Raw genomic sequence first — 22025 nt, forward strand, 5'->3', positions numbered from 1 at the left:
CTCACAGGTGAGGTACACTTTTACGTTAAAAAATATAAAACTTGCTTTAGACTGCCGACAGTGCTTTCGGTACCTACTTCAGTTAACATAATCAACAACATTGATTACGACGGTGTCGGTATCCGGTCCTGTCCAGGGGGTACACCCGGGAATGTGATGAAATTATTATTTTCTATCACAGAGTGCAAAATGAAACTAAAAGAGTGGATGTAATATGCAGAAATAGTGAATTTGCGTCTGGCACTAGATTTCTAAACCTTTATTTTGATAGGATCAGCACACGTTCAAACTTTTTCCGGGTAAGCAGACTAAACAAATTGTTTTTCCGGGTCAAACCTGTTTCGAAGTTCCAGATCTATAACAGAGACCTGGCGCGTTCAAGTTGGATATTACCCGATGTACTGTTAGTGTTGAAGATTATAACACCACAAATACATTTTAGCATCCACACATGGCTGCTTTACCGCCCGGAGACCCTCAGCTGGTCTCAATGATCGTCAGTCATTTAAAATCACAGGGTCTCTTCGACCAGTTCAGGAGAGACTGCCTGGCAGATGTCGACACAAAGGTGAGGAAAACGAACGTTTACGACATATTTTAAAGCTAAATGCTAACATTACATTCACGTAGGAGTCTGTCTTAAGTGGTTATCTGTATCGGGTTTTCTAAAGCTACAGGCTACTGGAAGTCTTATGTAGATGTTGCGATTGAATTCATGGAATTTAGGATTACAGGATTTATTCTGTCGTGGTAACAAATGGTTTTCATTGATTAATGTCATATTTAGCTAAGATATTGCATGGTAGAGAGTTTGTTGAAACCATTACTTTTAATTTGAAGAGGCCTTCTTGAGGGTCGGTTGCCTGTTGTTGGTTTATGATAATATAACAAGTGCTGAAATAGCTCCTTTTTTCCCATTTCTGTTGTTAAAACTCAACTGCAGAAAAGATTTAAGTTAAAATTCTATTGATGAAAGTATAAATATACAGACATTACCACTCACCTTAAATGACCTCATTGTTGGATTATGTTTCACACAAAACATCTCGTCTTTTTCTCTTGCAGCCAGCTTATTTGAACCTGAAACAAAGAGTGGACAATTTTGTCTCTAATCATCTTTCTAATCACACATGGAGCCCTCATTTGAACAAGAACCAGCTGAGAAACAACATCAGACAACTTGTTCTTCAGTAAGTGGCAAAGCAGCGGTTCTTGTTTTCTCCATAAGAAAGTAGGAGTTAATCTTTGTAACGTTCATGTACGAGGATGACTGAGTTAAGTCCAATTGTTCTCATTAGATCTGGGATGCTGGAGCAGGGAGTGGACAGGATTGTTGCCCAGGTGGTGGATCCGAAAATCAACCACATCTTCAGGCCCCAGGTTGAGAGGCTAGTCCGTGAATTTCTGTCACCTGGCAGCTGCTCTGAGGAGCCTCCAGCCCCGCCGCTGTCAGCAGAGACCAAACCAGACAACAGCGTTCCTGAGCAAGGTGCTCAGCATGTCCTTCCATCATCATACACAGATGAGAGAACCAAGAATCAAGGGAAAAACTTAGTAATTATCCCTCTGTTTTACGTTGATGTAGTAAATATGTGATATTTACATTTTTACAGCCTCAACATCTGCTCCAGCTACAACTTCAGCCAGCGACGCCATGTCCATTCTGGATACCATAACATCTCTTAACCAGGAGGCCAGCGTCAGAGCCAGCTCAGGCTCAGATAAAGGGCGTAAAGGACAAACCTCAGATGACTCTATGCTGCTGGCAGAGGAAGGAGTACAAGACATGAGTCTTGTTGAAGAAGATGACGACCACCAAGACGGAAAAATGCTGGGAGAGGGTGAAGAGCTCCAATCAGAGGTCCAGGCATCAGAGGTGAAAGCAGAGGACAATCAGGAACAAATGGATTTGGGAAAAGATCTGTCAATTGAAGAAGTGAAACTTGAAGAGGAGGAGACAAGTCAAGAGGTGACGGAGGAGGAAAAGGATAAAGTTGTCTGTAAAATAACTGGAAAACCCACAGAGGAGAAACTAGATGAAGATCTCCTAAAATCTTCAAGTCAGTTTAAGCTGAAAGTCAGAGAAAGGATAAAGGAAGGTGAGCTGAATCCTTTGTATTTATTTCCATCTGTAGTACAGCATAACTAGTGGCATTAAAGGGCTTTATCTGGAATTTTCTATCATGGACATCGGATCAGTGAAAAGTGTTGAGCAAAATGTGAGAAGTAAAAATGTAAATTACTTTGTTGATTTAACTTGAAAAAAATTAGCAACCTTTTTTTTTAGATTGTTGGTCTTAATGAAATAAATATTTTGTGGATTTAGACCAGCAGTTGGACAAAATAAATGATTTCTAAAAGTCAAAGTGGACTAATGGAAGGTTGGGAAATTATGATGGACATTTTCATTTTTGTGGAGGATTTGATCCTCTGATCTCTGTTAACATTTCTTCATAGGAGTCATTTAATATCTCAACAGCAATTTAACTTTCTCCATTTAACGTGTTTTTGTTTGTAAGTTTGTTCACAGCAAAGTACTGAAAGTTATTCTTTTGCTCTGCAGAATACTTTCTGGAGGACTCCGACCTGGAGGGCCTGAGCGACATCACGGTGAGCTCCGTCCACACCAGCGATCTGTCGTCATTCGAGGAACAAAGTGAGGATGAGGATCCTCTGTCTGAGTCATCCGAAGAAGGGGAGCTTCCATCAGATGGTCTCATACTTTTATCCCTGTCTTTCAAACAAATATTCACGTGAACAGTTTTATTAAACATTAAAAATTCTCTCTACACCATACATTTTATTTGTGAGCTTTGTTCTGTTTAACATGATTTATTTTTTACAGCAGATCAAAAAGTCGAAAAGAAACAAACCAGTGGAGACACAGGAGAAGAAGATCGCAAACCTCGCCGCAAGGCCTACGTTCACAAGCCCTTCCTCTATTCTCGTTACTATAGTGACTCGGATGATGAAATTACTGTGGAGGAACGGCGGAGATCTGCGGTGAGTTGTCTTAATGCTAGTATTAAAGGTAGATCAACATCAGAGCTTCTGTTGTTTCACTTTATTTTTGCACCAAGTTTCTAGAAAAGTGACCACAAACTTGAGAACTCTAGATGTGCTGTTGGCCTTACACTGGTGTCTTTCATTTCACCTCTCCCTGTCCTGAACTGTGTTCTCGCAGGCCAAAGACAAAGAGGACAGGCTGCTCAAGAGGCAACAGAATAGAGAGCGAATGGAGGAGAAGCGCAAACAGAAAGCAGTGCAGGCTGAAGAACAAGGTATTTCCAGCTCCTGCATGTTCACTCTCTGGTTGGACTGGAGCCTGGCCTCAGAGATTCTCGTTACCTCACCTCTTCCATGAATTTTCATCTTTCCTCATACTGCCTTCTATGTACTGCAGACAAAACTCATGACACATCGAATTAATAAAATATAATAATAAAAATGAAACTTTGAATACCTCAGTTTTCAATTTATCATATCCTGCTGTGTGATTGTGAAGAACTTTCTCCCCATTTGTCTGTTTACAATCATAAGTTAAAATGACCATTTTTATTAAGATAGACAATTTAGTCTTTGTTATGGACATTCTGGTTGTGTGGTGGAAAATCTCAAGCAAATCCTTTTGTGTTTTTCACTTAAAAATGGTTGAAGTGTCTCATGAAATGTGCTTCCAAATTTACATCACAAAACCGACTAAGTGCTGGTACGATTATTAATATTTTCGCTAACTGTATGACGTGCAGTTTTTGTCATAACACTGTTGTCCCCATTGAAGTATCTTGGCACACATTTTTGCAGATCATAGAAAACAGAAGGGCGGAGACTCTGCTGGGCAGGAGGGTCCCAAAGCCAAAGAAGCCCGCAAAGAAAGGAAGGTTCTGGAGAAAAAAATGGCTCTCAACAGGAAGAGGAAGCTAGACTCAAGGTACATTTTAAAGAAAAAAAAAGCAGCTATAGGGTTACCTAAAAAAACTAGAAACTGTGTGAACTTTCGTTATACACTTCTAAATATGTTCATGAATTTCATTCTTCAGGAAAGAAGGAGAAATTTTGAGAGAAAAAAAGAAAGATGCAGAAGGATTCAAGAAAGCGGTATGTGGTATGATAAAAACATTTCAACATGAGTAAAGGTTTTGTCCTCTGAGTAATGAATTGTAACAAGATCTGTCTTTTAGGAAGTGAAATCAACACTCTCAAAGACTCCACTGCCTAAACTAATCAGAAGTGCTTCAGAATCTGGATCAACTGAGGAGAGACATCGGAGGACAAGCGGAGGCATCTCAGAAGATTCCAATGAAGCTAAAAAGATGCCTGACAAAAACAGGACACATTCTTTTATTCTGGACCTGGAGCAAGGATCCCAAGAGGCTCTCAAACAACGTTCATTCGGGAAATTTGACAGGCTGTCTCGCAAAGAACTTCACCTTAAAGAGCGTAAAGAGCGAAGCTTTTCAGACGAACGTCCCAAACTCAAACAAAAGCATGAGAAAAAAATGGAACATCAGGCAGATGAACCTCAGCAGGTTGACGGTGCTTCCTCTAAACTGTCCTCTGAAGAGAAAGGGGAGAAGAAGCCTAAGACTAAAGGTGAGAAGAAAATGGCAGGAATCACAAGAGAAGAAAAGCAGCCTGTGTCAGAGAGCCTGGAAGATGAAGGTCTTAAAGATGTTGCTGTCAAGAAGGCAAAAGCTCCATTTATGGAGACGGTAAAGGTGGAGAAGGACAAAATTAGGGAAAAAGAGAAAGATAAGAAAGAAAAGGAAAAGACCAAAGGAGAGAAAATGTCATCTAGAACTGATTTTAAGCAACTCCGCCCTGATGCTGTTGGCTCCCCTGAGGATCGATGTGAAACGGATCCCGGGCCCGAAGGCAGCAAAAAGAAAGAAAAACACTCCAAGGAAACCCTTAAAAAGTCAAGAAGCCACACTGAGGACCGACCAGGAGACAAATCTAAATCTAAAATGGATAATAAAGACAGCGAGAAAGAAAAGGCCAAAGCTGATCAAGATGGACAGAAATCCAACAAGTCCAACTCTGAGACTGACAAAGATCCAAAACGGGTCAAGTCAACAGAAAAAGGACGAGCCAGTGAAAAATCAAAGTCAAAATCTAAGGAAGAAACGAAGACTGCTTTGGTATTAAAGACTGATCATAAAGTTCAGAGTTCGGAGGTGAAAAGCGTGGGAGGTGCACCCATCAGCAAACCTGAGGTGACAAAGGACAAGAAGAAAGAAGGAAATATAAAGGAGCAGCGGAAATCATCAGAGGAGCCCCCCCACGAGAAGGTGGACGGCAAGAGTTCAAAGAGAAAACTAGAAAAGAAAGAGAAAGTCTTAGGAAAGAGGGACGACTCTCAAGAAGAAAAGAAAGTCTCCAGAGAAGACAAAACCGAAAAGCCTGATAAATCTTCCAAGCCTCCGGTGGCGCCTCTGAATCTCGACACGGAGGAGCAGCAGAGGAAGCGCGTTCTTCTCCAAGACGCCAGCACAGACTCTGAACCGGTCACCACATACGTCACCACCTCCTTCTCGGACGACACCTGCGATGCTTTGAGCGACATCACACCCGAGTCTCCCGAGTTGGAGATGGAGTCACGCCTCAGCGAGATCCCCGCAGTGCCGGCCGAGGCCGACGCCCTCCTGACCCTCATGGACATCTGTACATCGGCCGAGGCGAGGCTTCCGCCTGAGAGCCACCAGGAGGACGCTACAGCCGAAATTTTGCAAGATGCAGACATAAAGATGAAAGAAGCAGCTCTTACTTTGCTCTCCATGGATCCTGACAGTGCTGTGTCTTCCAGCTTAGTTTGCCAAGATGGCAGAGAAGAAGCGGAAGTGACTCAGATTGTATCCCACCTGATGGAAACCTCAGCGCCAGCTGCAGAACAACAGCATCTTCAAGCAGTTACCGAGCCCGAGTCCGTCACCACTGATTCGTTACTGCTGGCGCCTCAGCAGACTGATGTAGAGAAGCCAAACACTGAAGGTAAATAAATTCAGTGATGGCAAAATGTGTCATTGGCTCCTTAAACATGTTAAAATGTTTATTTGAATATGCATTTGTATTTGTTTTCTAGCATTAGCTGGAATTTCAGACAAAGAAATGGACGTGGTGAAGGCAGAAATGCCTGAGTTACCGGCACAGGTAAAGAATACAAAGCTGTAGAATCGCTTTTCAGCCTGCTTCATGACTTCTTTTATTCTTTGGATGAAAGTCAGTTCATCATAATTAGTCATTTCTAAGCTGTTAATGCCACAGTGAGAAAAAAAATCCTTCCTCTGTCTTCTTCACAGGAGGAGGAATCTACCTCAGATGAACGTCAGACTCTTTTAAATGAAGACAAAGCCAAACACGGAGATGTTTCTCCTGAAACAAAGCCGAGTGAAAACACACCGCCGCCAACTGTAGCAGCAGCAGCTGGGGGAGGGGAAGGTAAAGCTCCTTCTCTGTTATTCTGGCTTGAATTCTCAATTTCTTTTCTTGTGGTTTTGATACACATATCTGGAATATCTTTGAGGGTTAGTTGTTTTTTTTTCCCCTTACTTTACTGAACCACCAGAGGTCAGAGGAACCACAGAGGGAAGCGCAGTTGCAGCTGTTTTTGAGGCTGCTGAACCAGACTCAGAAATCTCCATCGTTCAAGGTGACTGCTTGAAACAGGTTTACTGACTACATTTTTGGCTGTTTAGTAATCTTGGTCTTTCATTGATTAATTTAGAGCAAATGGAGACGGATGCTGTCGACACAACAACAAGCTTAGAGGTTAGGAACCAACATTATTTAGACATTTCAATGGTCATCAGAAGGTCTCACCTAAGACTAAAATTCAAGTTTATTTCATTTGAACATTAGATAGCGGAAGCTGTTGACGAGGGCAACCAGGAAGAGATGGAAAATGATAATAGTGAGTCTTTGTAATCTGTTCTTGTTTCTAGTGAACGTTTGAATTTAGATCAATTGATAACGTTTTCTTGCTCTTCTTTTCCCCACCAGGTGAAGCCAAGAGTGAGATGGTGGAGGAACAAAGGAGTGATCAACAATCCGTAAGCATCAGCCATGCACCGCATGTCGTATCTCACGTTGTTGTAACTCATTACAATGTCGATCTGTGTTTTAATAAATCGTATCCAGGTGGAACAAAACACTGCAGAGACAACTGAGGAGATCAGAGAGATTGAACCGGAGAGTCGATCCGAGCTGATCAAACAGACCAGTGAGTTATATGACCAAAAAGCAACTTTCAGAAGTCTCCAACTGGAACTGAACTTTGCATCTCTTCTTTCTCAAACGTTTCTGTGTGGTCGACTCTTTTAGGTAACGTCTCCAGCACAGACAGCCAGGAGGACGAGAAAGGATCCGACTTGTCCGAAAAGGGAACGCCTGTCAGTTGGTTTGACATTCAGGTCGAAACTGTAGGCGTTGATGACAGTCTTGTCCTCTGGATGAACACTTTCTTTTTTAATGTAGGCTAAGAAGACCGAGGGAAGGGGAAGACGAAAACGAAAACTGTCCAGTCACAAAGTTTCAACAATGAACAAATCTGGTAACGTTATTATAATCCTAAGAAATTATTTGTCTATTTGTCTGTTTATTTTACATTTGTTGTACTTATTTTTAAGACTTGAGATTGATGTTTCACGTATAGATTCTCATTTTATGACATAATGTCTTCGTTTCTGTTTCTGTGCCCAATAAGGTGATGAGGGCAACATCAGGATTGACAAAGAGCAACCATTAGCTGAGGTAAATGCAACCTTTTAAAATCCGTAAACCACAATGAGGGTCTGCATGCGTTAGATTCCTGATGGATTTGCTCTTTAACTTGCTTTCATTCTTCAGGAAACAGATCAGGATAAAGTTGCTGAAGCGGAAGCACCACATAACAATCAATCACCCGAACCCAGTGAGAGAGAAGGGAAGGACCTACCTCAAGAACCCGAGATAACGGAGGAGACCATGAGCTGCAAGGAAAGACATCCAGGAGATGCGGCTGAAGCTGGTCAGATTGTCACATACTGTAAATCAGCCACTACTGACTTATTAATGAAATGTTTGAAGTAGAAATGCCGCGGAACCTCACATGAATGTTGTAGAATGTAATTACCTCATCAGGTATTTTTACCATGGATATTAGAGAAGTTATTTCTCTGTTCGAAAAGGATTTTATTGTAAAAACATCTACCAGGAAGTGGGTTTACTCATGCTTTATAATGAAGAGGTTGCGATTCTCTAAACTGAGATGTTGACGTGAGTCTCAGCTCAGTTTTGTGTGATGTTTCTACTATTTTAACCCCAGATGATCAGAAGGTGGATGAAGCTAAAGAGGAGAACGTCGATGAAAACGCAACAGAACCAACAGAGAGCGATGAGGTATGTTAGCAAACGTAGAACACATATAAAAAAGTGAGATTGTTTTGCCATTTATTTCCATTGAAACACATTCCGGTGTCACTTCGTCTGATCCTTCATTGTATTCTTCACAGGGTTTGTCTGACCTGCAGAAACCTGAGGAAGACAGTGGTCCAAAGAGGGAAAGAAGCAAAGCCAGTCCAACGTCTGTTTCAGAAGACACTGAAACGGCAGGAACCTCCACCTCCGAGGAGACCAATGACTCACGTATGTTTGTTTTTATCCAAACCATATTGGCCTTTTCCATCTTGACTCTTCAAAATGTCCGGGAGCTCGTAACAATAAATGAGCCACACATCACGTGCTTTTTTTGTGGCGTTTTCATGTTCATCAATTATTTTCCTTTCGTGCAGGTAATCCAGCAGTGAAGAGAAAGAGATCAGAGGAAACTGAAGAACCTCGGGAGGTGAGACCTGTTAAACACTCTCTCTATCCTTCAGTATTCAGTTCTGTGGTCATATTTTTAAATTCCAATTCTGCAGGATGTAGAGGAGGCAAAGAAGGACATCAGTCAGAAGGAAGAGAGCAGCGAGCGACAACCTGATGCAAACACTGGTATTGAAGTACACTCTTCCTTAAAGGAATATACAGTTTAATTGCAATAGAAATACAGGTCCTTTGTGGTCCAGTTATGTAGACACAGAATATTTAGCTGATCATCACTGTTTTTGGCATCTTTTTCCAGAATTTTCTCCTACGGCGAATCCGACAGAAAGTGCAGAAGTGGTCAAAGAGCAGATTTGCAGTGAGAAGAAACCAGATGACGTATGTGGACAGGAAGCTTTTTAAATTTGGCTCTGCATCTCATCCTTTGTTTTTAAGACATTGTAGGTATTTGAATATCTGTTACGTTTCCAGGTTAAACCTGTGCATCCTCAAGTCGGCCAAGTTACGATTCCAAAGAAACGGGGCCGGCCCTCAAAGGCGGCATTAGCCGCAGCCGCAGCAGCAGCAGCAGCAGCAGCAGCAGCCGCCGCCGCCGCCGCCGCCGCAGAGAGTCCTGGTGAGGAAATTTTGTTTGAAAGAAAATTTAACTAGTACTTTTATTCAAAACATATAAAAGAAAGCTTTGTGGTAGTGATTGTGGAAACTGATTTATTCTAATCACAATTGACCAAAACCTTTTATCATTTTTCGCACAGATAAAAAGGATAAGCTGGCCGAAGAAAAAGAAAGTGAAAATGAGGAGCAAGAGGAGGGGGAGGACGGCACCGCGACCAGAGCGACCACACGTTTAGCATCTCGCCTGGAGGCTGAAAGGTAGCTTGGTTGTACCGATTCAGTCGCAAAATAATTTGATCAGTTAAATCTTTAAAATTGGTCAGCATCACGCCCGCAGATAGTTCATCTAACATCCAAACAGTGATGATTGATTTAGTGCTGAACGTTTGCACTCCCAAGCCCCAGCAGGCGTCAATGCTGTCCAACGCCATTCAGTCAAGGCGGGGAAATATTTGACACTAAAGCAACAAGCGTTGTTTCATATGTGTTTTCATTGCTCCTCAGAAACAAGCCAAGCAAACCATCCACCCGGGCAAGTCGACAGAGCGGTAAAGAGGAGGCCGCAGCTGGCGCGCGGTGAGTTTGTCTTGTTTAATTCGACCAGGACCGACAGCTCGGACACCGGCGCTCTGTGAAAGAGAACATTTTATCAAACGTTTTCCCGGAATTTTGTGATGTTTTTGAGGTGTTAGCTCCAAAATGTGAAAATATGAATTCATTCTTTATGACTAAGCTGTTTTTAAGGAGGTTATATCTAACATCTAGACACATTGTACAGGTCATATTAGTGTTTCTATAAAAACGGGTACTTTTGAACACTAGATTGATAATGAGTGTATTTTAGGTTTATGCCAATATTTGTGACTTAGATAGATAGATAGATAGATATACTTTATTAATCCCGGAGGAAATTGCATATATCCACTGCTCAGGCATTACGTAACAAATAATACTGGATAAACACCAGGAGAAAAGGAAACACTGACATCACAGGACATACCACAAGACATACATTACACTAACAGACAGGCACATGCAGCACTAACAGGACTTATATACTAAACTATAACTAAAATATAAACAGTACAAAATTTAAAAATATTACAGTATTAAAATATAAACAGTATAAAATAAAATCTAAACAGTATAAAATTGAATTAAAATATAAAACAGTATAAAAAATAAATAAATAAATTTTATATATATATATATACAACAGTATAAAATTAAATTTAAATTAAATTAAATCCATTTTCAACCCCGTGCTGACCTCGCCACCTCCCCCCCGTTCCTCCTGAGAGAGTCATTGTACCCCCTGATGGCACGGGGCACGAAGGAGGACCTCAGCCTCTCTGTGGAGGCGCTGTGTGACAGCAGTCTGCCGCTGAAGGTGCTTCTCTGCTGGGAGAAGGTGGTGTGTAGGGGGGGGCTGGTGTTGTTCATGATAGCCTTAACTTTAGACATTCTCCTGCTCTCCAGAAGCATATCCACAGAGTCCAGGCTCAGCCCGACCACTGAGCCCGCTCTGCGGATGAGTCTTCATTACAAATCCAGGATGTCTGTGAGTCCTTAGTTTGAAAAACTCAATAAATATAAGTAAAATGAATTTACCAAATTGAGTGTATATTTAAAGGAACAGACTCGATTAACCGTTTTTTCCTCAACATATTGATCTTATTTCTTTTAATCGTTAATATTTGTATTTTCTGAACTGTTTTTATTTTCTCTAAATTTTCTTTTCGAACCTAAACCTGTGACACTTTATCCACATGAACTGACACCCTCTCCTTGTTTCCCTTCCTGCAGCGGGATGAGGGGCCAGGCAGCAGCGGTGTCAAAAGCAGGCCGTAAACGGGAGCCCAGCTCCCCCACGGGGCGAACTCGGGGAGGACAGAAATTGGAGGAGTCCCCTTCTAAGAGGGCCAAACGCTAAACCCTTGGTTGTTGTGGAATGGTTCGCCCCCCGCCAAAAGAAAAATCTGTTCTTCTTCACTCTCCCCATGTGTTTTTGATCAGACTTCATCATTCCTCCGTTTGTTCAGTAATAACCAGCGAACCGAGTCACACAGTCTTTCTCTGTTCCTGACGAGGTTTGTTTCATCTCTACAGAAACTGTTACGCATTTAAATGTAAATCCTGTACATAGAAATACATTTAAAAAGTTTTGTGTCCATTGTAGGACTTTCATTCTGTGAATGACTGGAAGAGTTAACCATTTTTTAAAATTTTTTGTTTTTATACTTCATATTTATAGGTCAGTCATTTTTAAAATATATATATATCCATTTCTGATTGAAGTAACAGCAGTATTGAACGGGAAACAGAACACACTCACATACAACTCTTTTTTTTTTTTAACTGCGTCTGAATGGAGAGCTATGTTGTTTTCATTCCTTTATAGTCAATCAGTATAGCATTGATACCTATAATTGTTAAGTGTTGTTTCATTAATGTAAAGTATTAAATATTCCTTTTTGATGTCCCTCTCATCAGAATCTCTTTGTTGGTAACATTTGTTTGCTCTTTTATAGAAGGTTTCTTCATTGTTTTACAATGTGGAAAATTATCAACTGAGGAATAAGAATCCTTTCATGATTCAGTTCTCATCCATAAAGTTTCATATCCACAATCTACTTAAATTACATTCTTCAATGATTTCTATAAAATTTCTCCTGTGCTAAATGATTAGAACAGATGTCCAGATATGTATTGATTGACCCGTATTTTGTTTCAGACGTTATCTCCTGCGTTTCCTAAATGGATGTGCTGTCTGTGATGTGTATATAGCTAAGGATGTTAACCAATCAGGTGGGAGCTGAGGAAAGGAGAGGACATTCCTGCCTGCTAATGGGGGATAAAACTGACAAACTCGGAATGAAATATTCCATCATCATTAACGCATCAGGAGGGTTTAATCGCTGCATCTGAACCCAGGGGGTCCAAAAAAGCACTGAGAGGCTACAGAAATCCTGAGTTCTCTGCTTGAAGTTTTCCAACCATTCCTGTGGATTGCTAAATTTGATTCCTTAAAGGTGTACCTCTCAGGTATTTCCTGGTGCTGTAATCCAAGCCTTAAACTATTAGCTCTCATTTAAAGTTTTGGATCGCCTTTTATTTAGCCACCAGGCCTGGCAGACAAACAGCACTCCTTTCACTCGCTGATTCCATTGGAGTGACTCCAGGCCTGATTTTATTATAGTTATTTGCATTGTCGACTAAAATGATTTTTGAATTTGCCACTCGGGTTTCTGCTCCTGAGTATTAGCATTCTGAAAGCACATTAGATTTATCGGCAGCATGTTTTCTATATGACAGGGAGGGGCTGCTTTCAGCCTCAGCGGGGACCTCGTGTCAAAAATGTAATTTTTGCTTGAATGATTTTCTTACTACTGTAAGAAAAACAGTTCCAGCTCTCAATCATAATCACAGATCATTCTTTCTATATACAATAGATTTAAATCTGTGGGTACACAGTGTACTTACTGGATATATAAATCAAAAAGTTTCACTTACTGTAATAGTTATGGTGGGTTAGGAATGTCCATAACACGTATCCAGTTTGAAATGTCCAGAAGGATGTTTCTCTTCGGGTGAGGTTCCCATTTATTGCAAAAAATAATAAATATATGGGTTAAATCCAATAAGGTGTGAACAAAGAGACATACCATAAGACATAAAGCAAAATTAAATTAATAAGGCTTTAACATACATAGAAACTATGAAACGGCTCCTACACACAATTTCTGTAATTTAGAACGCAAAATCAACCATAAAGTATTTATCTAGTGGTCTGTTTTACATTTACCCCAAAGAGGCTTGAAAAATGCCAAAGAAATTGAAATCAAAAGATGAAAATTGATGAATTGAAGAGTGAAATTATAAAAGCCTAAACACATTTATATTACTTTTTTAAATTTATTTTGTGAAATTTTATTAATTTTATTGGATTTTTTTTAACAAATATGAGTTGATGTGTTAATAATACAACATATTTGCATAAATATACCCCTTTTCCCCTTACATTTCGTCTTTGTACAGTGGCTGATGTTTTGAGAATGTGCTGTTAACCCTTTTTGCCACTAAATAATTGAACATCAATGATTGAAAAATTGTGACGTAGGATGTCTTCAGGGCGGCACGGTGGCGCAGTGGGTAGCGCTGTAGCCGCACAGCAAAGCGGTTCCGGGTTTGAGTCCCTTGGGTTTGCATGTTCTTCCCGTGTCCGCGTGGGGTTCTCTCCACCTCCAAAAAACATGCACCTCGGGTGAATTGGCCAGTCTCAAATTTCTGTAGACTTCAGTGTGTGCTTGTGTGTTTGTCTGTGTCTCTGTGTGGCTCTGCAATGCACTGGTGTCGTGCCTGGAGTGTCCCCTGCCTCATGCCCCAAGTTAGCTGGGATAGACTCCAGCAACCCTGCTACCAGCGACAGCGGGATAGAAAATGAATGAATGAACTATCAGATATAATCGACCTACATTTGACTGGTTGTTTTCATGTTAACTCTGATAGAGGAATTTCTGAACCCTCTTGCCTCTTTCTAAACTTAACGTGAGCATCGATGATAGTCCACTGTTCCAGTGTGGCGGCTGGGTCCACTGATTCTTTACCACTTAAGTCAGCTTCTGCTTCTGGCGTCTTCATCTGAATGTGAGTATCAGTGATAGTCACATATTCCTTATTCTCCTCCAGTGAGCCGGCTGGATCCACCGATTCTTCACCACTTCCATCAGCCTCTGGTTCTGGCGTCTTCATTTGAAGGTAAGAATCGGTGAGAGTCCAATGTTTCATGTGCTCCTCCAGTATGGCGACTGAGTCCACTGATTCTTCACTACACGTGTTAGCCTCTATCATCTTTATCAGAACCAGAGGATCTGCAAAAGTCACACATTTCTTCCTGCGGTGCTTGTTTTTAGAATGCATAACTCCCATGTCCACACAAAGGATTTGTCGAAATTCTAGCAGACTGCAGAGCAGGAAAAGTGAAGGTAGAAAGAGACAAAAATAATTTACATTATTACCCTTAATCATCTTCCTTGATGTTCCTGATGTGTATGCACTGAAAACAAACTGAATTAACATGTAGTATTTTCAAACTGTTTTAGATACTTCTAAAAACTACGTTCCTATCACTCCAGCGGTGAACCTGAGCACTATATATTCACATTTTACATGCACTATGTACAAACTTTAGCTAAAATGTGATCTAAGGTCAGACAGCAACTCATTTATCCACAGCTGCATGTCAAAGGCTGGCATTTAGCTTCAGTTACAAAGCTTTAGTTACGAAGCTAACTGTTGGAATACTTACTGTTCAAATCTGCAGGAGAAATGAGCTGAACGTTGAACTGAACATTAAATATACCTTTACATTAGCTATGACTTTATTCTTTCTTTAATCTATACTTTGATTGATTCTTCTTTGAGAAGTGAATTTTGAAAGGGTGTGTGCATTTAATAGACAAAAAAAAGGTTGTTGCTATGGTAACCAGTTCACCCCTAGCCATACAGATATTATCATGGGACAAGCAAAACAGAAATGTGTTTATTTTGCCTAACTAGGCTTCAGTACCATGAAAGAGGGCCAATGACACGCACATGGGAAAAGGATTCAACCTAACGTGGACGGTCTGTAAATTATTCCACGTCATGTCAAAATAACTCAATAAATATCAGAATAAATGCACAATTTTCTCTGATGTCACACTTCTTGAAAGCTGAACTCTGAATGTTTTGCTACAGTATGTGATGTAAACTATTGGTTCATTGAAAAAAATAACAGAAGCAAAACAGAGAAATTAAACATAAAGGGATGTATCAGTTAGCTTTAGCTTCAGTGCTGACTGCTGAAGTACTTACTGTTGAAATCTGCAAGTGAAAATTAGACAAACGTTGTTGACCGGACATTATTTATACCTTTAGATTGACCCCTTCATGACATCAAAGTCCAATTTGAAAGGGCTTCATCTCTGTGTGTTTCATAGGGATGAAAGGGTCGCTGCTATGGCGTTAATGTGATGTTAATATTTTGTCATTGAAATATATGTATTCAGTTTAATGTTTACATCCAATAAAGAGGGGGGGGGAGTGCTATTAAATCATTAACAAGTCACATTATTTAGAAGTGAAGTGTGTGTGTGTGTGTGTGTGTGTCTGTGAATTTCCCCCATTAATGTCTGAAGATGAAGTAGAAGAAGAATAAATAACCATCCAAACCAGGCTTTCATTATGCATTTATGCTTGATAAAGATACACCTGTGTTATTTATATTTGCTATTAATTGTATTTATTGTCAATGTTATACATAAACTACTGAACATAAGCCAACAACTTCTGCTCATCATTCAACATCTCCTCCTTGTTTTCCTCTTCTTTCTGCTCCGTGGCGCCACCTACTGGTCGTAGTGGTACTGGTGCGAGAACAACAGCAGTGGGAGAGAGCAGGTTGATCGTCTTAACTGCAGAGTACTACTCCGATAACTGGCTCACCAGTACCACTGGGACCAGTAGGGGGCGCCATGCAGGAAAAAGACAATGAGGAAATGAACAGAGCGAGCCATCACAGCCAATGCAGATACACATTTCAATGTTTTCAGCAATATCTGTTTCCCTCATGTATATCATGCATTAATTGTGTGATGGATATTTAATAATCCAGTTGAGAAATAAATCAACAAAAAGTTAAATGATTTGAAAAGTGAAAGACACATCTGAGATTGTCCGGAGTTTCATCTGTCTTGAGAGTTAATATTCCGTGGTCCAATGTTTCAAAGAGCTGAATATGATAGAAAAACAGATTAAAGTGTAATATATTGATAAAGAGCAAAAAAAATGGAATAGCTGGATGAAATACCTCTACATTGTTCTATATTTGCTTGATAATTAATTTGTTCCATAATATAATGTTGCATTCACGGCCCTCAGTAGAGTTTGTCACTCCTAGTGGAGGGCGTTACAGGTCATTTTCTATTTCTTTGGTTTCTGACAGGTCACGCCGCCCTGACATCTAATGGTGAAGGACAAAAGGTGACGGTGATGCCAGACTCCAGCGACATCCTCTGCCTCCACCCTCCACTTCTCTTGACTTTGCCTCTTCGGCGGGTCTGCCGGTGGGGAGCTGTGCAAGTCATCCAGCAGAGAGCTGTGGAAAGATGGTGGTTTCAGGCAGCTGTCAGCTGCAATAGTTGGCTTGGAGATGAGGGGATCCTCTCAAACTGCAGGGATCAGGGGCCTCACTCCCCCTACCCCCATCCACCGCCACCTCTCTTGAGTGGGGAGTGGTCTTTCCTCTACTGGGGATTTGGCCCCGGCCGAGCAGCGCCGGGTCCACTCCTCTCACAAGACATAAAAGTTAACAGGTGTTTAACGTCAGAAGAGTTTTACACAAGAGTCATAGAAATAACTGGAGACAGGCAGCTGGGAGGGGCGGTAGCTTAGAGTCTTAAAGTTTTTACCCCCCCCCCCCTTCTTTTGCTGAATTGAAAATGTTCTGCAGTTTAAATAATGCAGATTGACTTGTGGCAGCTCAGATAGAATACAGGAATATATATATATATATATATATATATATATATATATATATATATATATATATATATATATATATATATATATATATATATATAATATTTATATATATATATATATATATATATATATATATATATATATATATATATATAATTTATATATATAATTTATATATATAATTTATATATATATTATTTATATGTTATTTTCGCGACCGACATCACCATCCGTTACCCCTCGATCCACTAATTCTCATTATTGTAATTATTATTATTTGATTGACTTGTTCACCTTTTTATTGGAAATGATCAGTATTTCTCAAAATTTAAAGAAAATTTTTTCATCTTGAGTTTTAGCTGTGCTATGACGTAAGCATGCACTGTAGAGCATTTTATACATTGAAATTTGTTTCCTGCTGGAATGTTTTAAAGGATGCTGGGGGGAAAAAAAGGAGGAGTGCTATAATAATAATTATGATTCTTGGTTTTTTTTTTTCAATGCTGTATTTTGAAGCTGCATCATGCCTCGTAAACGTTTAAATTACCATAAATATAAATCGTCGCGATATCGCAGGATTTCATTTTCGCTCGTGGCTCCGGAACGCATTGACCGCGAGTAACGAGGGATTACTATAGATATAAATAAGTGTGGCACTCTGTGGCAATGAAAGCAATGATGCAGGCGGAAATAACGCAGACATTTGATTTAATGTACATTAAAGAATAAAAACCTCCAAAAATCCTCGTGTACGATTGTTTCTCTACAAATCAGTGGATGACTACAGGACACTTCATTAAAGAAGAGCTTTAACGCTCGAAAGAATTAACCTCTAACCTCTGGCGCACAGAAGTATGTGACAACTTGTCTTCAGGAACCACACGACGCAGCTGCTGTTTTCTGACACCCACTTCACCTGCTGGAAAGAAAAAGGCTCATAATAAATGAAGAATTTCTAAATGGTCCTTGAAGCCCTCGTAACCACATCTGCTCGTATATGTTCCAAAGTGGAATTTCACATGTGACATGAAAACCACTGGAAAGGGGTCCGCTTTGAAGGACGCCTTAATATAGGCGTGAGGGCGGGAGAAGAAAGAGAGAGACCTGAGCAGGCAGCAGAAACCCTCCAGACCTCCACAAGCCCTTCATGATGTGCTTGAGCTGCATGCATCATCTGTTGCGTGCCAGAGCGCAAGCAGAGCCAAAAAAATAAACTATAAATCACGTCTGTGCTATCTACACACATTAATTGGACTGTAACAGCACTTGCTCTTGTGTCTGTTGCAGCGCAGCAATTGCTGAGATGCTTTGAATATCTTCCACCAGACAGAGGAGCTTCCCCTCGGCTCGTCTCTTGGTTCCATTTACTGTACTAAGTGTTCTGTCCCAGGGGGCTCTTCCGCTTAGTGCGCCATCGCATGCAAGGATACTTTTTCTGTTCCAAAATTAATTTAGAAGACTAAAAGCATACTTAACCATGGTCGTTCCATCCCCCCCCCGTACCTTTCCTGCCACTTTCCAGTGTTGAAGATGATTTAGGGTGCTATCATGGTGGATCTAATATTTGGTATTTTGGGGAGCATTTACAGAGAATGAGTCTTGGCAGTGTCCTCGCATGTGCGGCTCCATCTGAACCCAATTTGACAGTTATTCTCCCCATGAGAAAGGGGTGGGGGTTGGAGAGGGGGTGTATGTATCTATAGCGTGCGGTGAGCCCCCTCCTTTCATACCAACATGCAAGAAGGGGGGAAAAAAATCCAGACCTGTCATAAACACACCATGGAGAGGAGGGGAAGCAGAGATGTTACCACAGCGACTGGTATGTTGCTGTATCAGGCGGGGTTTAGGTTAGAAACAAGAGTTTAAAGTTATAAGAAGAGACACCGAAAATGATTTGGGGGCCCGGTGTGTTGAGGTAATGTAGTGGGGTAATATACCATTTAAGTTTAATTCTTTACTGGAAAGCAGGAGGGAATTTCACCCTTGTGTTCAATTGGAGGAGGGCAGACAAAAAGTCTGAGTATATTAAGAAGTTGTGTCACTGTAGATAGAAAAATAAGATGAATTTTTACCTCCTTCCCGGCACTGCTATTATGGGGTGAACGTCTCATCTTTCCAGATTATGAAAGCAGGTTTTCGTCCTCGCCAGCAGAGGGAGCCCTCCTGTCCACGGACCACAGACCAGGTACACAGACCTGTATCAAACTGATTGATCCGATTGGTTGTTGTTGTTTGTATCATTGTGAAGTTAGTAAGTAAGGACAAGAACAAGAACAAGACATCTTCAGACACCGCTATTAGCAATAGCTCTTCTATTTTCACACATTTTTATGGACTAAATAAGAAAGAATAACCCCCAAAAAAGGCAATTTTGTTGCTGACTTACATTTTGTATGCCATCCCAAACATAAATGACACATGTTTTCGCATCACAACATTTGAACATCTTAACAAATCTAAATCGCATTTTACTTGCAAAACATGCGCGCAAAATTCACTTGCGCTTTAAATTGTGATGGAATATTTTGATTGTGTGGTATTGGTACTTAATGTGAATTTCCTGTTCTTCCTGTTTGTTTGGCGTTTTTTTTGTTTGTTTGTTTGTTTTTTACACTTTTTCTTGGTTTCAAATCAGATTATGCCTCTAAAATCCTCAAGAAGAATCTTTTACTCTTTATACGTATTTTATTGTCCAATCCATTCAATGAAGCTGCTATTTAATAAATAAATAAGAAACTTAAGCTAACTTTATTTAGAATTCTTTCAAGTCAGTTTTTTTTTTTTTTGCAGTACAGGAATTTTCTACTTTCCGCTTCCGGATTTTCTATTCAAATTGGAAACATTTTTCAAAAATGTATGCAAATGGTTAAATACAATTCGGATCGCTCCAATGATCATCCAAAACACCACAAACCAGCTGAGCATCTATTTTAAATACCCCATGCAGTTGTCTGAATGAAAACCAAGCAGCCATCGGCGCTGCTGTTTACATTTCCTGCCACTTACAGCTACTTACTGCTTCTTACTCCACCTCGCAGTGTGGTTACCAAAACACAGAGCAACCCGTGGAGCTCTGCTCCACATCACATTGATAGGCGCACACTGACTCACTTTGTTAGAGAATTGGCAGACTCTTATTTATTTTCTTTTTTTTTTTTCCCCCCAAGATGAAGTCATACGTGTGTTTACGGGATTGTTTGGTACAATAGAAAACCGTACGTTATGATTAAAATGCCAGGAAGGCACAGAAAAAGAAAGTTCCACAAGATAAACCAAATATATTCATTGTGCTTGTGTGTTGGCCTTCAGTGGAGGTTCTAACAGAACAAGGGCAGGGTGTGTGAAAATATCCAGATGTGTCGGCGGTTTGTGCGTTTTCCTTCTCCCAGTTGTGTTTTCGTTGCTCGTAGTGACAAACTTTTATCCTCAAGGTCACATCCAGCCCTGACGCCACATGATTTCATTTCACACAGCAGGAATAGTGTTTCTAAGAGATTTACTTAAATATTTGTAAAGGATGCATCAGTGTTTGTGGGCAAAATGACTTATTAAATCATTGCAATGTTGTTTTATATAAAAGGATATTAGAAAAACAGACTCTACCGCTGCAGACAGAAATTTAAAATGTTTTCCGAGCAGATCCCAAAGACGCAGGAGTCAAAAGTCAGGCTGCAGAGGTCTGTCCAACGGCCACTAGATGGTATAATGTATGCATGCAAAGGTTTTGCACAAGGTGTCAGCTGTACCGAAGTCCATTGAGGGTTGTGCCAAAGTTAGTTTTATCTAATGCAATAATCGAATATCGATTATTTAACATATCACGTTTCTATTGTTCAAATATGACGAATCTGTCGACACGACAGGTACAAATGGAATATAGTCTATGAAAAATACATTTTTATTTCAAGGGTTGATATTAAAAAAAATGTTTTGATCCTCATTCTTATATTTAAAAGCCATTTTTAGATCAAGCCCCAACCAAGAAATTAATTATGCACTGAAATCAAAATAAAATAAAACGTATATAATTCATATTGAAATCAGGGAATAATTCGTCTTTTGCGCGTTCCGTTAGGTTTTATTGGAGGCAGAAAATCAACCACAAACCAAAAGGACAAATAACCATCAAGGTGGTTCTAGAATTAAAAACCAGTTTCTTTCTTTTCTGCAGGATGCTGCTGTCAGAGTCGTCAAACTCCGTTCGGACTGACTGAGCTTTGCGCTTTCGATCTTCATGTTGTCTTCATATCAGTTGCGTTAAAAAAATTAAAGTAAACAAACAAACAAACAAACAACAACAATAAACAAACAAACAACAAAGTGATAGGGGGTCTGCAATAAAGTGATTATTGATGTATTATCTTATAATCATAGCCTTATAATCATTATTATGGCGCTTTCAATTCACGATTTAATGCTTCCTTTTGTCAAACAATATGTTTTTAAAGACGCACAGCTTAATCGATAATGGTACTTTATTTTATAATAACCACTTGATCAATTTCATTTGATACCTATTCAATATATCCAGGAAAAACAGAACCTGGATATTCACGACAGAAACCAAATGGTTTGCTGGCCCATCAAATATGAAGATATTCACGCACAAAAGCCAGCCTATTAAAACAAGCTGGTAATCAGAGAATGGTCAATTAACTAATACCTGCTTTACAACAATGAAATATTCTCTTGTGCTCGCTTTACAATGAAAATGCTAATTCTTTGTTAGTTTCCGAAATAAAACAAATATTTTTTATTTTTTATTTTTATTGATTAGGCCTAAATGAACACAGTTTGCAGAAGGTGAGATCTGAAGGTGAGTAATCTGCTGCGTTGACCGGCGACGTTGGAACAGGAGAGGTCACGATCCGGACACGCAGGGACAAACGTGTTTCCGTGTATTAACGCAGACAAGGGGTTCAACAGGTCATATTGATAAAATATTGTGCGTAATAAACCCTTGTGCGCAAAGTGTCTAACACCTCTAGAGCCTCAAACAGAGAATCTGCTTCAAAACGAAACAAGTTTTCCGTTTTACGCAGCAAAAATACCAATTTGAGAATTAATTTATATTCTTTCATGAC

General features: G+C 40.0%; 1 protein-coding gene across 3 annotated transcripts; it reads left to right on the plus strand.

Annotated features, from left to right (window-relative positions):
* The first annotated feature begins 341 nt into the window (after positions 1–341).
* Positions 342–11895, plus strand: bod1l1 (biorientation of chromosomes in cell division 1-like 1). 3 transcript variants are annotated; one of them, XM_068326295.1, is made up of 30 exons: positions 342–568; positions 1066–1190; positions 1299–1489; positions 1614–2099; positions 2564–2713; positions 2846–3003; positions 3185–3281; positions 3805–3931; positions 4041–4098; positions 4182–5991; positions 6083–6150; positions 6300–6438; positions 6566–6649; positions 6725–6768; positions 6859–6910; positions 7000–7049; positions 7138–7219; positions 7321–7388; positions 7474–7549; positions 7703–7749; positions 7846–8023; positions 8303–8376; positions 8490–8622; positions 8769–8821; positions 8898–8970; positions 9101–9180; positions 9274–9418; positions 9558–9675; positions 9922–9993; positions 11224–11895. In XM_068326295.1, exons 1-30 carry the CDS (start codon positions 452–454, stop codon positions 11348–11350), a joined length of 5082 nt encoding a protein of 1693 aa, XP_068182396.1. In that variant the 5' UTR covers positions 342–451; the 3' UTR covers positions 11351–11895. The 3 variants fall into 3 exon arrangements, with proteins under 3 accessions (XP_068182396.1, XP_068182399.1, XP_068182398.1); XM_068326298.1 differs by having other exon boundaries at positions 7846–8005; XM_068326297.1 differs by having other exon boundaries at positions 2849–3003.
* The last annotated feature ends 10130 nt before the right edge of the window (positions 11896–22025 follow it).

The sequence above is a fragment of the Antennarius striatus genome, chromosome 10 (assembly GCF_040054535.1).
Source record: "Antennarius striatus isolate MH-2024 chromosome 10, ASM4005453v1, whole genome shotgun sequence".
Taxonomy (NCBI): Eukaryota; Metazoa; Chordata; class Actinopteri; order Lophiiformes; family Antennariidae; genus Antennarius; species Antennarius striatus.

Bases quoted from the DNA above. Each gene is read 5' to 3' on its own strand.
- bod1l1 (XM_068326295.1), top strand. From the start codon at position 452: ATGGCTGCTTTACCGCCCGGAGACCCTCAGCTGGTCTCAATGATCGTC. The intron at 2,714-2,845 runs GTCTCATACTTT...TATTTTTTACAG, and splicing joins AGGGGAGCTTCCATCAGATG to CAGATCAAAAAGTCGAAAAG. The intron at 8,623-8,768 runs GTATGTTTGTTT...CCTTTCGTGCAG, and splicing joins CGAGGAGACCAATGACTCAC to GTAATCCAGCAGTGAAGAGA.